The sequence below is a fragment of the Mirounga angustirostris genome, unplaced genomic scaffold (genome assembly GCF_029215605.1).
Source record: "Mirounga angustirostris isolate CCGP_5_RB_7025 unplaced genomic scaffold, mMirAng1.0.hap1 SCAF_6, whole genome shotgun sequence".
Classification (NCBI taxonomy): domain Eukaryota; kingdom Metazoa; phylum Chordata; class Mammalia; order Carnivora; family Phocidae; genus Mirounga; species Mirounga angustirostris.
The window spans coordinates 144,816,973-144,831,445 of record NW_026991714.1 but is presented as its reverse complement, the minus strand read 5'-3'; the positions used below and the strand labels follow the sequence as shown (position 1 = coordinate 144,831,445).

The 14,473-nt window shown below is 45.8% G+C and overlaps 1 protein-coding gene across 8 annotated transcripts in view; it reads left to right on the top strand.

Annotated features, from left to right (window-relative positions):
- Positions 1 to 14,473, top strand: part of FGFR2 (fibroblast growth factor receptor 2) — a 101,332-nt gene that overhangs the window by 57,736 nt on the left and 29,123 nt on the right. For 4 of the 8 annotated variants that reach the window (XM_064595348.1, XM_064595347.1, XM_064595343.1 and 1 more), the window contains 3 exons: positions 7,108 to 7,298; positions 9,779 to 9,923; positions 11,993 to 12,196. In XM_064595348.1, the coding sequence (XP_064451418.1) occupies positions 7,108 to 7,298; positions 9,779 to 9,923; positions 11,993 to 12,196 (540 nt within the window). The remainder of the gene's footprint in view (positions 1 to 7,107; positions 7,299 to 9,778; positions 9,924 to 11,992; positions 12,197 to 14,473) is intronic. The other 4 variants (XM_064595350.1, XM_064595344.1, XM_064595346.1 and 1 more) reach the window with 2 other exon arrangements.

Below are 14,473 nucleotides of genomic sequence, written 5' to 3'. Positions count from 1 at the left end.
AGTGGGGAGTAGGCTGGGTTGCAGGCTGGCTTGAGGCATCCCAGCAGCCTCAGACAGTGAGAAGTGGAGCCTCTCGTGAGCTGGGGGGCTATCTGGACGCTTCTCTGTAGGTGACGCTGACAGCAAGGAGTATCGAGAATCACTTCTAGGTTCAGTGTCTGAGTTTGCCTCTAAGAAAACGAATAAGGTTTTATCATTTAACTTCTCATGTAGTTTGTACCAAAGGGAAGCATTTCTTGTTTGCTCAGATGGGCTGAAAGCTTTAACTTCTGCTTGAACCACCCCAGAAGCAAAATAAAGCTTCGAAGAGATTAGTGTGATAGATTTTCCTTTTTTTTTCTTTTTTTTTTTTTTAAAGATTTATTTATTTATTTGAGAGAGAGTACATGAGAGGGGGGAGGGTCAGAGGGAGAAGCAGGCTCCTCGTTGAGCAGGGAGCCCGATGCGGGACTCCATCCAGGGACTCCATCCAGGGACTCCAGGATCATGACCTGATCCGAAGGCAGTTGCTTAACCAACTGAGCCACCCAGGCGCCCGATTTTTCTAGACTTCCTCTAGAATGAAGGCCTTTTCATGGTGGGAGTTGATTAACCTGTGAACATTATTTTTGTAGACCTCTTTCCATGTCTGTACATATTGATGATTTCATTCTTATTTGTGATCCATATGCTCTTCTGTCATGGATAGTGTATAATTTATTTCATCATTCCCCCCCTGATTGGGTGTTTAGCTTGTTTTCCAGTTACAAAAGAGGCAAGTTTTGCACACATCTTTGTTGGCCACCTGGGTGACTCTTTTTCTGGGATGATTTCTAGAGCTGGACTAACTGGATCTCTTTGATGTCACTGAAACATCTCCAACCTAAAGAGCTTCATTTTGAGTGCTGCTGTCTTTGGGGGCTCCCCAGTGATTTGATTTTTAGCTTCTCTGCAAATCGTTTGAGAGAAGGCATTCTGATTTGGAGTTCAGCAGAAAGGTATGTTTCATTCCGGGACTTTGAAAAAACATCTCCACTCCAGCATGCGCTTTCCATGGAGGAAACCCAGCTATGCAGACACCAGCTGATAATCTTACATTCCTGAAAGATGTTGCACCCCCTATGGCGAGTGGTGGGGTGCTGAGGCTCTGCGATATGGCTCCCAGCATGACCGCTCTCAGCTGTGTTTACCCCAGCGCCGCTGGAGTGAGCCTGGGGAGACTGACGTCTGAGTTTTACATCAGCGTGAAAACCAAGCACAAGACAGGGAGGGCCCTTGTGCGGAGTCTTTGTGTCAGAACAGAGAAAAGCTCTCAGTAAACTCGACAAGGTAAATACACTTAACTAATTGAGAAGGCAGGTTTTCCATGACCCTAGAAATAGATCTTGTTCGCTCTTTGAGAGTAGTCGCCTTTGCCATGTCTCCCTTTAAAAAAAAAACGGTGGCTAAGTCCATATAGTCAATTTTGAATGTGCAGTTTAGTGGCATGAAATATACATTCATATGGTTCTGCAACGATCGCCACCGTCTATCCCCAGAACTTTCCATCGCCCCGAAGCCATGTCTCTCTTTAACTAAAGGAAGGGCATTTTTGAAATTCACTTGGACATAACTTTGTGGTCACCTAAGAGTCTTCAGTTCCGGTTTAACTTTTGAAGGCACAGAGCTCAGGGTATCGTAAACATGTGGGGTGTAAGTAACACACTGCCCGGCTTCGGTAATTTGCCCAAGAAGACCTAAATTGACACCCAGCTGGTAGAAGCCACTCAGCCCCCAGCCACATAATGCAGTCGATGACATTAATTAGGGAAGGCACTTTGCCTTCACCTGCTTCGGTCTTCCCAGGCCGCCCCGCCCCGGCGAGCACTTCACTCCACTCTCCACCTCATCGAGCAAGCACAAAGGAATTAGTGGTGTTTTGCTTCTAGCATTTCACATGGTGCAGCCTCCGCAAGTCACCGAGGGACTTCAGCACCAGAGGGGAGACCCTGTGGCTTTCCCCAAACAGGCCTGGTCTGGAGACTTTTTTCCTCTCTCTCTGCAGGAAAAATGTGTATGTTTTGGAGGAAGCTGGATCCCCACCCAGCCTGGTTCTGCAAGACTTTCAGGGTCAGATGTCCACGCGGGTGGAAAATGAGGCTCAGCTAAGCTTGGGACAGAGAGAGAGAGAGAGAGAGAGAGCAACACACCAGTGACCTTCTACGAAAAGGCATTTTTCCTTTTTTTTAAGTTATTCTGGGTGCTCAGTACCCCAGGCCACTCCATCTGTTCTAGAAGATGACAAGTCAGAATACCAGCTACCGGTACTTGGGCTCTTTCTAAAAGAGTCCAGTGTCTAAAAGAAAAGAGATCAGTTCTGCTGATCAATGCTGATTTCTAGAGGCTGGAGAAAAACGTAGGGAAAACAAAACTCAGAACCCAACTCGATCTCTCCTGACTGTGTTGAATGCATTAGGTAGAGTCTTGACAAGGCAATGAACTCATTCTACTAATTGTAATTAGTGTGAGGTCTTTGGCAGGTTATTGGGCTCCTCAGACTTCAGAGGGCTTTGATCGCCTCTTGCTAACTGGTTTAGTGTGTTTTTTAGGCAACAAAAGCAACCACTACCTACTCTTTAGAAAACAAGCGAGGCTGGGCTTTAGAAAAAGAATTCTCCGTTGTTTTCATTTGTCCTCCAAATCGTGTAGAACGTTCTTTCTCTATTCAGCCCCTTGGAGTTGCTAAGAAACTGCCATTTAAGAGGAGGGGTAATTAAATTTTGATTTCAATTTAAGGACAGAGCCGGCAAGGTTCTCTACACTCCTTACATGAATGGGTGCCCCAGAGCAGGGGACGTGCTGTTTCCAGATCAATACTGGGCACTGAGTGTGATTCGAGTCTCTGGGTGTTTTGCTGCCGAGAGAACAGCTTTGAAATGGTTCTTTGTGGCAAGCACTGCTGAACTTTTGGGGAGAAATACTCAGGAGACCAGTGTGTGCTGGGAAACCAGCAACTCTGGGCTTGATTAATTTATAGGTGTAATTTAAGAACCTGGTCTCCTTCTGATCCCCGGGATGCGTATTTACTGAGCCTGTAGGCATGAGGCCTCTCTGCTCCGTGGACTTTTTTTATGGCCTTTGCTATGTCAGAGCAAAAGTTGTAGATCTCTTATGAGCCAAGCATATTATTATGTCCAGAGGAGGACTGGCATGTTATAAAGTTTCAGTGGTCAATTAACAAAGATTTATTCTTTGTCACTCAGGTATTTTCTTTTTCTCAATAATTACCTCTTGGAACGAAGCAGGCTGTTTTCCGCCTGTTCTTTCTGATTGTGACGCCCAGCGTCAGGGCCAGGACTTGGGAGGGTCAGTCTCGAAATTCAGACTCGTAGCTGCTGGGCCTTCTGCTTGAGGAAAGTGGACTCACTTGGAGCTCTTGACAAAAGGGAGTGAGAGAGAGAGAGAGAGAACTTGTGGGGGAGAGCATGTATTTTTTAAAGCACTTCAGTCTGTGTTTACTACGCATCAATTTGGTGGAACCTCATTCCAGCCGGGCAGCCAGTGCCCCATCGGCAGCAACCGCGCCCTCTGGGCTTAGTTCCCTTCTCTCTCAAGTTGGAATTCACATAGAGGCCCGAGAGTCACTCCTTTAAAGGTGCGCGACCTGGTTCGGGTCTGCGCACTGACCTTCTGCCACCTGTTGTGCTCAGAATGTGTATTTTCAAAATCGCGCTAAGGACACAGGTTGAGCTGTTCATCAGCTTTTTGGTTTTCCTTATATTTATTTCACTGCCCCTGGAAAGAGAAAAATCTGTTTTCTGTAAGATCTGAGAGTTCAACATGCAGTAAGAGAACCTTGCCTAAAACTGTAAAACATTCCTGGTAGAGAGGCTGTGATTTTTATCATCCCATAGAAGACCGAGAGATGGGCCAGCTCTGAGTTTTAGTCCGTGACCCAGAGATAATTCATTGACTTCTTCTTTTTATATCGGCCTGTTGCCCAAAGCTTGGGAACCTGGGGGATTTGCTCTGCCTGGGGCCTGGTGAGGTTCCAGGGAGAGCACATTAGCCCTTGGGGGGGGGTCCCTGTGCCCACCATCACTGCCTTGTTCCCGGGGCCCCTGGGGAGCTGGCCACAGAGGTCCCATCTCTGCGGGAGCTGCTGCCTGCACCCTGCTCTCGCCCCTGTGTTTCGGAAGTTAGAACAGGAGTTCTAACTTCTGTCATCCCCTTCCTGCTGATCCCTGTTCTTTCGGGTCTGACAGACACCAGGGAAGAGCGATCGCTGAAGGATTTGAGAAGAGGCACAGTTCGGGGGATGCCGGCATCCCGGGACCTTTCCCAAGATGTTTGGGGCCTGGTCTTTGACTTGTTTAAAGGCAGAGAATAAGGTTGCAAAGGAAATCAAAGCCTGATGTGGAGAATCGAAACATGAGGCCTACTGACTTTTTAAAAACATTTTAAATAACATTCTCTAAGGTTTCATTTTATACTGAAGGCAGCTGTAATAAGTTTTGGAAGACGGTGTAAGGTTTCGATTACAGAGAGATCCCGACTTGCAGTTTTTGTACCCAAAGTGAGAAGGGGCGGAGGTATGCGGGGGTGGTTAAGAGGTTATTTTGTATAAGGTGAGAAAATTTGAAAGGATACATTCAGGACTGCAAGCGGTAACATTTGGTATGCTGTAATTTGCAAATGCAATAACATTAAACCATTGCAAGGGCTTTTTTTTTTTTTTTCCCCTCTTGGTGAAAATAGTCCGGATAGCAATGGAATAACTTAATAACTGGAACGTAGCAGCACGTTGACCACAAGTAAAACAAGGCAGCGCCTCTTGCAGCCGGCCCTGCCCGTGTTGCCCCAGTGACTACGTTCCCTGCTGAAAGCTGGCGCCGGCCAGAGAAGGCGGCCTTATGAAAGCACTCATTGTTCCCAGGGCATCATTATTTGGTATTACATGCACAATGTTTGCTTGTGAAACGATTTATTGGAAACAAGTATGTTTAAGAAGGAGAATTTGGTTTGAAATTCAGTTGATCTGGCTTATGACATTTAAGATTTTATAGGACCTTTGTTTCTAAGAATAAATATTTAGGTCCACTGTAAATATTTATCTTAAAACACACAAACACACGGACACAAAACTGGAAAACGGAGCCAGGGAATGAATGGATACCTAAAATGCACTTCTCTGCAGGAAAGGGTAAACCGCCTCAATATGAGGTATGTGTAAAGGAGCGGATTTTGTGAGCTTGGCTGGTAGTATCCAGCCCAGAGGAGTGTGTGTGTGTGTGTGTGTGTGTGTGTGTGTGTGTGTGTGTACCCTTAACTCTGCTCTTCTCACGTGGATGGGGCTAGCCAGGATTAAACCAGCCCTGCCCTGTCCAGCTGCAAGCCGGGTGTCCGTGGCATCCAGCTGGCTGCCACACCTGACGGGGAGGCTGGCCGTGGCCCATCGCAGGGATGGAGTGTCCGCCGAAGGGTGAGGCTTTCTGGTTATGTTTGAAGGGATCCTAGCTTTGAGATTTTCTGCCCACAAAAGTAGGACTTCTGGGTTCTTTGCTCAGCCTGCAGGGTAATGTTGGGAAATGAATGACTTCTTTGGAGGCTCTGAAATCCTTATCTTTTTAATGTGAAAGTGTAGGTGTCCGTGAAGTGATGGAAGATTCTGGAATGAAATGTGTTAAGAGTAACCCACTAGTACTTTTTTTCTTTTCTTTATTATTATTATTATTTTTAAAGTTTTTAAAGACCAACAGACTTGTGCAGTAAAATCAATTTGCACATGGTTTGGCTTGTGTCCAACAAATTCCAGCAAATGATATTTTAATCTGAAAGGCTCAAATATAGAAGGGTTTAGATATCTGTCATTCTAATTTGCTATTTCCAATCCAGTACACAGGGATACTCAGGTGTAGGGTGGAGGCGTCTTTGGTGTGTTGGGTTGGCTGGGATCTCCTTCTTTCCCTTGGCCATTTTTAAAGCTGGGAGTCTAGACAAAGACAGTGGTATCTACAGTGTGGGGAGACAGAGGGGGAGGCTGGCTTGTACGTGCAGGTACGTGGGGGTGAGATGATACGTTTGTGGATGGCTGGATGGATGATTGGGTATGTACTCTTGACCGAATTGTCACGTAGTAAGATGGCAGTCAGCCTGGGATTCTAGGGCCTTTGTGGACAGGATCACACAACGGGCTGGTCTGTTACCAGATTCTTGAGGACTCTTGCCTACAGTTTCTCGTATACCTTGACCTGGTTGCCTCTATATGATTTCTGTAGAGACCCCCTCTAAACGGGAGAGGAACTTTTCCAGGCATAAGATGTAGGGTGTCTTCTGTTGAGAACTTTTTGCCTAGAGAGAGAGGCAAGGCAAGTGAGGGCGGGGAGTGGTGGCTAGCATACCCTCTCTGGGGCTTCCTTGAACATGGCCTCGAACATCGCCAGGATTGGGGAACTGGTGTCTGTGTTTCTTTTGGTGCCCCATCTGAAGAAGGAATGTCTGCTTGTGCGTCTAGCGTTTGGCAGACGGTAACAATGTATATCGAGGTAATGAATGGATGGATGTTGAATAAAAGGAGTGAAGTCCACAGTAAAGGGATGAACGCAGTTGTTCATTCAGTCTGTTCATCACTCTGAGCTCCTGCTTTCGGTTTTTCTTTTCAAAATAAGAAACGGAGGTTTTCTCAGAGTGCCTTAGAGAATTTTCGGGAGACACTGTGTATGGGAGCCATTCTGGTGTTCAGGGTGACCTTAGGCTTGTCCCTTGCCTGTGGTGTTAAGCTTACGGTCAGAGTGAGTCTCCCGATATTATCCCAAGTGGGACAAGTGAAGAGGCCCCCATCCCCTGCCATTTGTCCTTTCAATTGTCAACATAAAATCTTTCCCCTTGTTCAGTAGGTGGCCACGGACAACCGATAACTTGAGCTATCAGAAGTTTCTTCTCTCTGTTTTCTAAATAAGTATTCTTTTTACAAGGGTTGCGCTCCAGCAGTCTCCTTTGAAGTCGGTTTTGTTATGCATTGGGCCGCAGTGTTATTTCAAAGGAGTCAGCCAGCAGACTTGAGGCCTTTTTGGCTTGTGTTCACGAACAGCCTTCTGGACACACAACTTATTTATTCGGTTCTCCCCCCCTCCTCCCTCTCTCCCTCAGAGCGATCGCCACACCGGCCCATCCTCCAAGCTGGACTGCCAGCGAACGCCTCCACTGTGGTCGGAGGTGACGTGGAGTTTGTCTGCAAAGTTTACAGCGATGCCCAGCCCCACATTCAGTGGATCAAACATGTAGAAAAGAACGGCAGCAAATACGGGCCCGACGGGCTGCCTTACCTCAAGGTGCTGAAGGTGAGGACTTTCTGAATCTGAAGGGACCCACACCTGGGGTCTCTGTCGTGGACGTGGGGACAGGTTCTTTGATTTTCCGTTGGATCTGTTGGTCTTACTTGACCGGCCAGAAGAGAGTGTGGTAGGGAATTAGCAGATTATTAGGCTTGCTAGTAAAATTGCAGAAGGGAATGGGGGGCGGGAGGGGGAGGGAAGGGCTATTCAAGTGGGAGTCAGAATAATTCAGCTACTTATTGGCCCTGAGGTCTCATATGAGATATTGAGGCTTAGCTGCACATCCTTAAAAGTGGGGATCATGATGCCATCTCCCCTACGGGGTGGTTGTGCAGAATCCATGCAATGGCGTGCATTGAAAGAGCTTTGTAAACTCGTGTGGTACCAGTGTTTATGGTTAACGCCAATGTCGACTTCTCTTAGTACGATGTTAGGATCAAATTGGAGTAGCCATCTGTCAGAGGCAACTTACATTTTACTTTTAAAAGAAGGCTTTTGGCCTTTGAAATTCATTCACATGTGGTTTAGACAAACCTTAGAAAATGTTTTTGCACCAGCGAAATGTTGAACAAGGAGACTTCCTTTCTCCTTGTATTTCGTATTTGGTTCCTTGCAAGAGGGGACTTGGTGATGGCATCAGCCTCTTTAATTTTTAGATCTGTCTTGCGCTTCAGGACGGTGATAGCAAGTGGCAGCTAAGTCAGTAAGCCTCTCCTTAGCCACTGCCTACGACGTCTCCCGCATGTAGGTGCTCGTAGAAAACGTCCTTAAAAAGAACAGTCTTCCCATAGAACCATAGGTAGCTCCACTAAGAACTCTCAACCGATGGGGTGTTCTCCCCAGCTGAGAATCCCAGTGGTCAAAAGAGCTGGAAAAAGATGACCAGCCTGGGGAATTGCGGGTCCGTTCTGCTCGGTATTGATCACACCCTTCTATCCCTCTCCACTGGGTCACTTCCATGGCCCACCAGTTAGTTTATTTTGTTCTGTCTAAGCCCACAACCCTTTAAGGCAGCTCCTTAGACCTAATGGAGATTTTTTTTTTTTTTTTTTTGGTGGTGTATTGGTGGTGGGTCCCTAGACAGTGCAAAGTCCTTCCTGGTTGGCCGTTATATTGTTCTCCTGTGTCTGTTCCAGCACTCGGGGATAAATAGTTCCAATGCAGAAGTGCTGGCTCTGTTCAATGTGACTGAGGCGGATGCTGGGGAGTATATATGTAAGGTCTCCAATTATATAGGGCAGGCCAACCAGTCTGCCTGGCTCACTGTCCTGCCAAAACAGCAAGGTAACAATGTTTTGTGTTTTTGTTTTTTGTTTTTTTTAAAAGAAGGCTGGATATAGAAGCTGAAAAGATTTGGTGCTTTGGGAGACTGCAGGCAGCTTCTAGGATGACTCTGTGGCCTTGGTATATTCGTCATAATCTTTCTTCGGTGATGCAGCTGGTAGGATACCAGCAGCCATGGAAAAATGCCCACGATGTTCAGAGTGCTTGCTCTCATTTCCTCTAAAGATTACCTGCCACCCCCTGCCACCCCCCCACCCAATTTTTAAGTCGTTCCTTCTGGTTTATCTTGTTTGGGCTGCACATTCCCCGTCATTTCTGCACACCAGCAGCAGTTTCAACACAGACAGGCATGCCTGTTGAATTTGGGACATTTACGTATCAGCAGAATTCATGCCTTCTTCTGCCCCAGATTGGTAGAGAAATATTGGCACGCGATAATTTTTCCAACAGAGTATCATTTCCTTGGTTACATAATGGGTGCTTAGGAGATACTGTCCTTGACCTTGCTATCCTAAGTTGGAGCATAATCCATTTTATGGATGTGGACACTGTTGAAGGCAGCGGTTGACATTCTTTGTCACGACTCACACTCAAATGTTTATATTGAAGGAAAAAAAAAACCAGTTTCTTTGCTACCAAGATCGTACTTTCTTCTGTTTTCTTTCATGCAATGTGAGTCAAGATGGTTCCACATGAATATCAGAGTCTGGTAACCGACACAGTATTCCACCCTGGTTGGTCCCCACCGGGCTGGAAGGACGTGCCAGGTGTCCACTTGGGCGTGTCTCCAGGGTTTTGCTTTACAACACAATAATTTAGACAGCACCATCCTTTTCTCAAGGTGGGAGTCTGCAGCCAACAGAACCAGAACCCAGCTGGGACTTTTGGGTGCTTACACTTTTGGAAAACCATCCCTAAATCCAAAGCAACACAAAGGCCAAGAGAACGGATCTCTGTGGGTTGATTTTTCCATGCGTCTGATTGCATGCATGTCTAGGTGGTGAAGCCGGTGTGGTGACGGGCCTGTGGAGGCGAGCTGCTCAGTGTCTCTCGGTTGTGGGCTTTGTGGACGGGCTGCGATCGGAATCTTCTGGTGGCCAGCACCTGCCGGAGCCCCTGGTGCAATGCCTCATGGTTCCACGGCCCCCTCCACGATCATCCCTATGTTGTCTAGCCTTTTCTCTTGCTTCCCTGTTTTCTAGGCCGCCGGTGTTAATACCACGGACAAAGAGATTGAGGTTCTCTATATTCGGAATGTAACTTTTGAGGATGCTGGGGAATATACGTGCTTGGCGGGTAATTCTATTGGGATATCCTTTCACTCTGCATGGTTGACCGTTCTGCCAGGTATATACTGCTCTTTCTCGCCATGGTTTTTTCCCTTTTCTGGGTTGATTGCTATAAAATTAACACAGCTTCTGTTCTCAGAAATGGCCCCTTTTATCCTGGCGTAAAGATTCTTAAAAATGCTGAAAACTATCCCCCGGGGATAAGAAAGTTGCCTTTGGAAATTCACTTACAATGAGATCCCACACTCCCATTTATGATCAAGTGAAATTTCATCCTTAAAACCCAAAGGGATCTTATATTTTCAGTGAGTCACTGAGTCAATGTATAAATTCACCCATCTGCATTTCTTCTAAGGAAAAGAAGGGGAAATTACTTTGTAAAATTCAAAGTAATTTTTTCTCATTTCAAATTCCATTTCACTAAAACCCCATATGTACTTTTATTACATTGTTCCACTCTCTCTTTTTTAATGATATGTAAATAGGTGGATGTATGTTGGGGTGCCTGGGGAGAAGCACCTCGGCACGTAGGATGTACAGAAGCAGTGTGTTACCTACCTCGGGAATCGGTGGCTTGCTGCATGTTGCAATAAAGTGGACCCTCAGTTTGCCTTTCCTGCAAAGCATGCTCTCGCCAACTTGGGCTTGATGTTATTTCTGCCCTGTGGAGAAATCAACATCAGCGAAGCCCTGTTGCCTACATACTGCTTCTGTCTGAATCTTTAACCGACATCTCTGTCCTCGTCGAACTTCTCCTGATAATCACGATCTACTTTGATGTGTGTCTCTTTGTCATTTCCTTTGTGAAGCTGCATAGACTGGTTTGCTAGCTCATGATGTTCCACTCCAGTTATTAATTCCTTATTTTTAGAGTATGGTGCCTACCTGCATGCTTATTTTTATATCTAGTAAAAAGAAATTGATCTTTTCATTTTGTGCTGTGCTGCTGGGAGTTTTGACTATCTTGCAAGTATTTTTTCTGATTAAAATGTATAAGCTTTAAATAATACCATTGCATCCATTTTCCCTTTTGTTGTGAGTCTGCTCTGTGGATATTTGCTTTGAAACAATGAGATGCCTCTTATGTTGAGCTTGCTTTTTACTTGTAGTACTGCCTTCTGCAGGTGCCTAATTGGCACTTCTTAACCAGTTTGCCTGATAGTACTACCACATTAACTAAGAATGCAGTTTGAGAAAAATACTGTTTGGAAATACACTGCTTGTAGCTCAATGACCACTGAGGACTGAGGAGGGAGCAGATATTACTGGAAGTTGATCTAAGAATGTGCTACCTTAAGTAATTATGTGGAAACTCACATAATACCGTTTCTATTTTTTCTCTAAGAGAAAAGGTGTAGTGACCTCAGTATAACCAGAAAACACAAATCTTAAATGGTAATTGATTAAGGGATATTAGAAGCGTTCCACGGTACAGACATAATGATTGTATATTAAAGGCAATTTGGCCTTTAAATTCAGTTAATTTGTTTATTTGGTTGAATAATATGCTGGACTATATTAAGAAATTCGAAAACTTTCTGGACCAGCCTACTAGATGAATATTTATTTCATTTCATATGGAAGTGTGTTCATCTGGGTTAAATCACCCTGTCACATCTTCCTTTGGAAGAGCTCCCCCAAATAAGAGCGAGGTACCATCTCTTCACATGCACAGTGGGCATTGTTTCTATTTACGAATTTTTGATTTGGTTTGCGTCAGAGACCACCATGGAAGACAGTCCTTTTTTCTTTTTTCCTGTAGATGTGGATGACTGTCCTATTCTGCCCAAATGTCTGACAGAATGTGGCCCTGTAGCCTGCCCTTTGTGCTTTGGAGGCAGCCAATCCATCACGATCACTGGATTGCAGAGGCCCATTGAGGCTAGAGCTAGCGGCCGCTTGGGCCCCGGTGGTCAAGCGGGGAGCCCTTGGTTACTCGCCTTCATTTGCAAGAGGTGCATGGCAGGCCCATAGCCCATGCCATTCCGCAGCATTGAGTCATTGGGAAGCCTGTCCTTGGGAATGGTCATCCCCTTGTGATTCGTTTAATTATGCCGGGATGCAGCAACCCCATGTCCTAACTCTGTGGCCTGCTTATCTGTTCCTCCCCTGTGGTCTACACTCTAGCTCCTGTAAGAGAAAAGGAGATTACGGCTTCCCCAGACTACCTGGAGATAGCCATTTACTGCATAGGGGTCTTCCTAATTGCCTGTATGGTGGTGACGGTCATCCTGTGCCGAATGAAGACCACGACCAAGAAGCCAGACTTCAGCAGCCAGCCAGCTGTGCACAAGCTAACCAAGCGCATCCCCTTGCGGAGACAGGTAACAGAAAGTAGATAAAGAGTTTGAAGAAATTTACTCCTCCCCCACGCCCCAGCCAGCCCTTGGGTCTGTTTTTCGGCTACGATATCCTGTACTTCTGTGAGTTTCGCTGTGCGAGCGGTCCTGACATGCTTCTCAGTGGCTCTCCAGTTAGTGTTGGGGGCTCGGAGAGTCAAGTGCTGGTGCATCAGTCGGGTCAGCTGAGTCAAGTTCCAAGAACAAGAGAGCATGACGGTGTGAGACTCTGGGAGCTAATCGGTAGGACTGGAAATAACACGGGGAGGCATTGCCCTTGTGTGTTTGAGGCTCAAGTGCAGCGGCCTTTTTGAATCATAGGCCACTTTTGTCCCCTGTGATCTAATGCTGTTTTTGAGACAGGCTCATGCCACTAGTTGGAAAGGGCGGGACTCTGGTTCTCTTTGACTTTTATTTTAAATCAAGGTCAGAAACTTACGCCCTGGAGATGAAACTGAACTACTGCTTGATTTAGACCAGACTATGATGTCCTTCTTAACTGGGTTTTGGCTCGATCTCTCTGATTCTTAAAATAGAAATGTATGCATATATTATGTTATTGTTAATCATTCGCAAGTGTGGCTATGGATTCGGTGGTAGAAAGATTTTTATATTGAATGAGCAACAGATTGTTCTTAACCCCGTGACTGGCCTTCGGTGGTTACTTTTTGCTTGTGTGCACCTCATGATTGGTGTCATTTTGCTTTGGGGAGAGGGCAAGATAGAGCCTCTGCACCTTTGCCTTAACCCGAAGCTGCAAAGCCAAGTGGGACAGGATATGCTTTGCCTCTTTCTTCTGTGTTCATGAAGATGGAAGGGGAAGGCAGGTATGAATGGGAAGTGTTGACTAAAATAAGCATTGGGAACTTTGTTCCGATCGAGGAATTTCTTTTGAGACAACCAAGTAAAATGGCTAACTCACTGGCTCTGTTGCAGTATGTGCTTTAGTAGAATTTACAGGGCATTTGTTAAAATTGCAGAGTCCTTAGTCTTAGCCCTGGAGATTCTCGTCCAGTAGATCTTGAAATGGGGCCCGGAACCTGTATTTTAATCGGGTCCTTGGGTGATTCTGAAATGTACTCCGAGAAACTCTGGGTTAATCCCAGCCCTGTCCCTCCTGGGACTTCAGGTGGCGATGACATTTTCTGGATCTGGCGTTAGCACGGATTAGGAACCAGTTGGCCAGCCACGGTTTTGGCATGGCTCTTGCTGTTCTCGACCCAGCTCCAAGCTCCGGGCTGAATGGGTCCTTGTTGCCTCCTTTGAAGTCACGTATCAGGCAGCTCTTTATTCTTTTTAGAGGCTGAGGATAGCATCTGGAGTGTGTTGTCAAGTGTAGGTGATGGCCCAAATTATGTTAAGAGCAAGGGAAATAAAGGTGCCCATTGGGTAACTCCTGCTGCCACCAAGAATGCTATTGTTATTGAAATGACACCACTGTCATTCTTGGGGCCTTCTAGAGAAGCAATGATGAGGCCACTTGCCTGACTTTGGGAGAGTCCAGTCTGAAGGTGACTCTTCACATGGCCAGATGGTGCCTTCAGTACCTTCAGGTGCTATGGCCACCCCTCCCCCTCCCTCCTCCTTTCCAGCTACCTCTGGGCCATTCTTCCAGCCACCATCTTGAGAACCTGACCTCAGGGAGTTGGAAAAGGGAGTGGTGTTCCCATCTCTATTATTAGTTTTTTTTTCTAATAGGGGAAAATGCTACCTTCTGGAGGAAACCTGCAATTTGGTGTAGTTAGACCATTGGCCCATAATGATGTCATCATCTTTTTTTCTGCCACTATTACAATGCTCTTTTTTTTTTAACTTAAATATAAAAGACACAGCTGCCCTTAAAAATCTCCTTGACTCAACCCTAGTCATCTTATTTTCATTTCTCTTTGGCCTTTCTTCTTTGTCTCCACCTCAGTTGGTCATTCTTGCTATACTTTCCCCTGTATAACCAAGGGTAACATTAGGTTTTTCTCCTTTTTTCTTCTTTCTTTCTTCCTTTTCTTTCTTTCTTTCTTTTATCATAATTTCCCGAGTGCTTGGTCTAACCCAGGTTCCATGCAAGATAAGACCTGTCACCTTCACCAGTGGTTCCAAGGTTATTTGGCGGTCATCGTTTGGAATGTAGTTGTCTTGGGTTTTAGTAGGGGCAAGTAGAATAAGAGAAGCAGAGGAAGGTGGGCAAATAGCAATGCCCTGGAAAAAAACCAGATCTCTGGGAGATTAATTTATTTGGGGGAATGTTGACACACCTCACCTCCTCTTATATGTT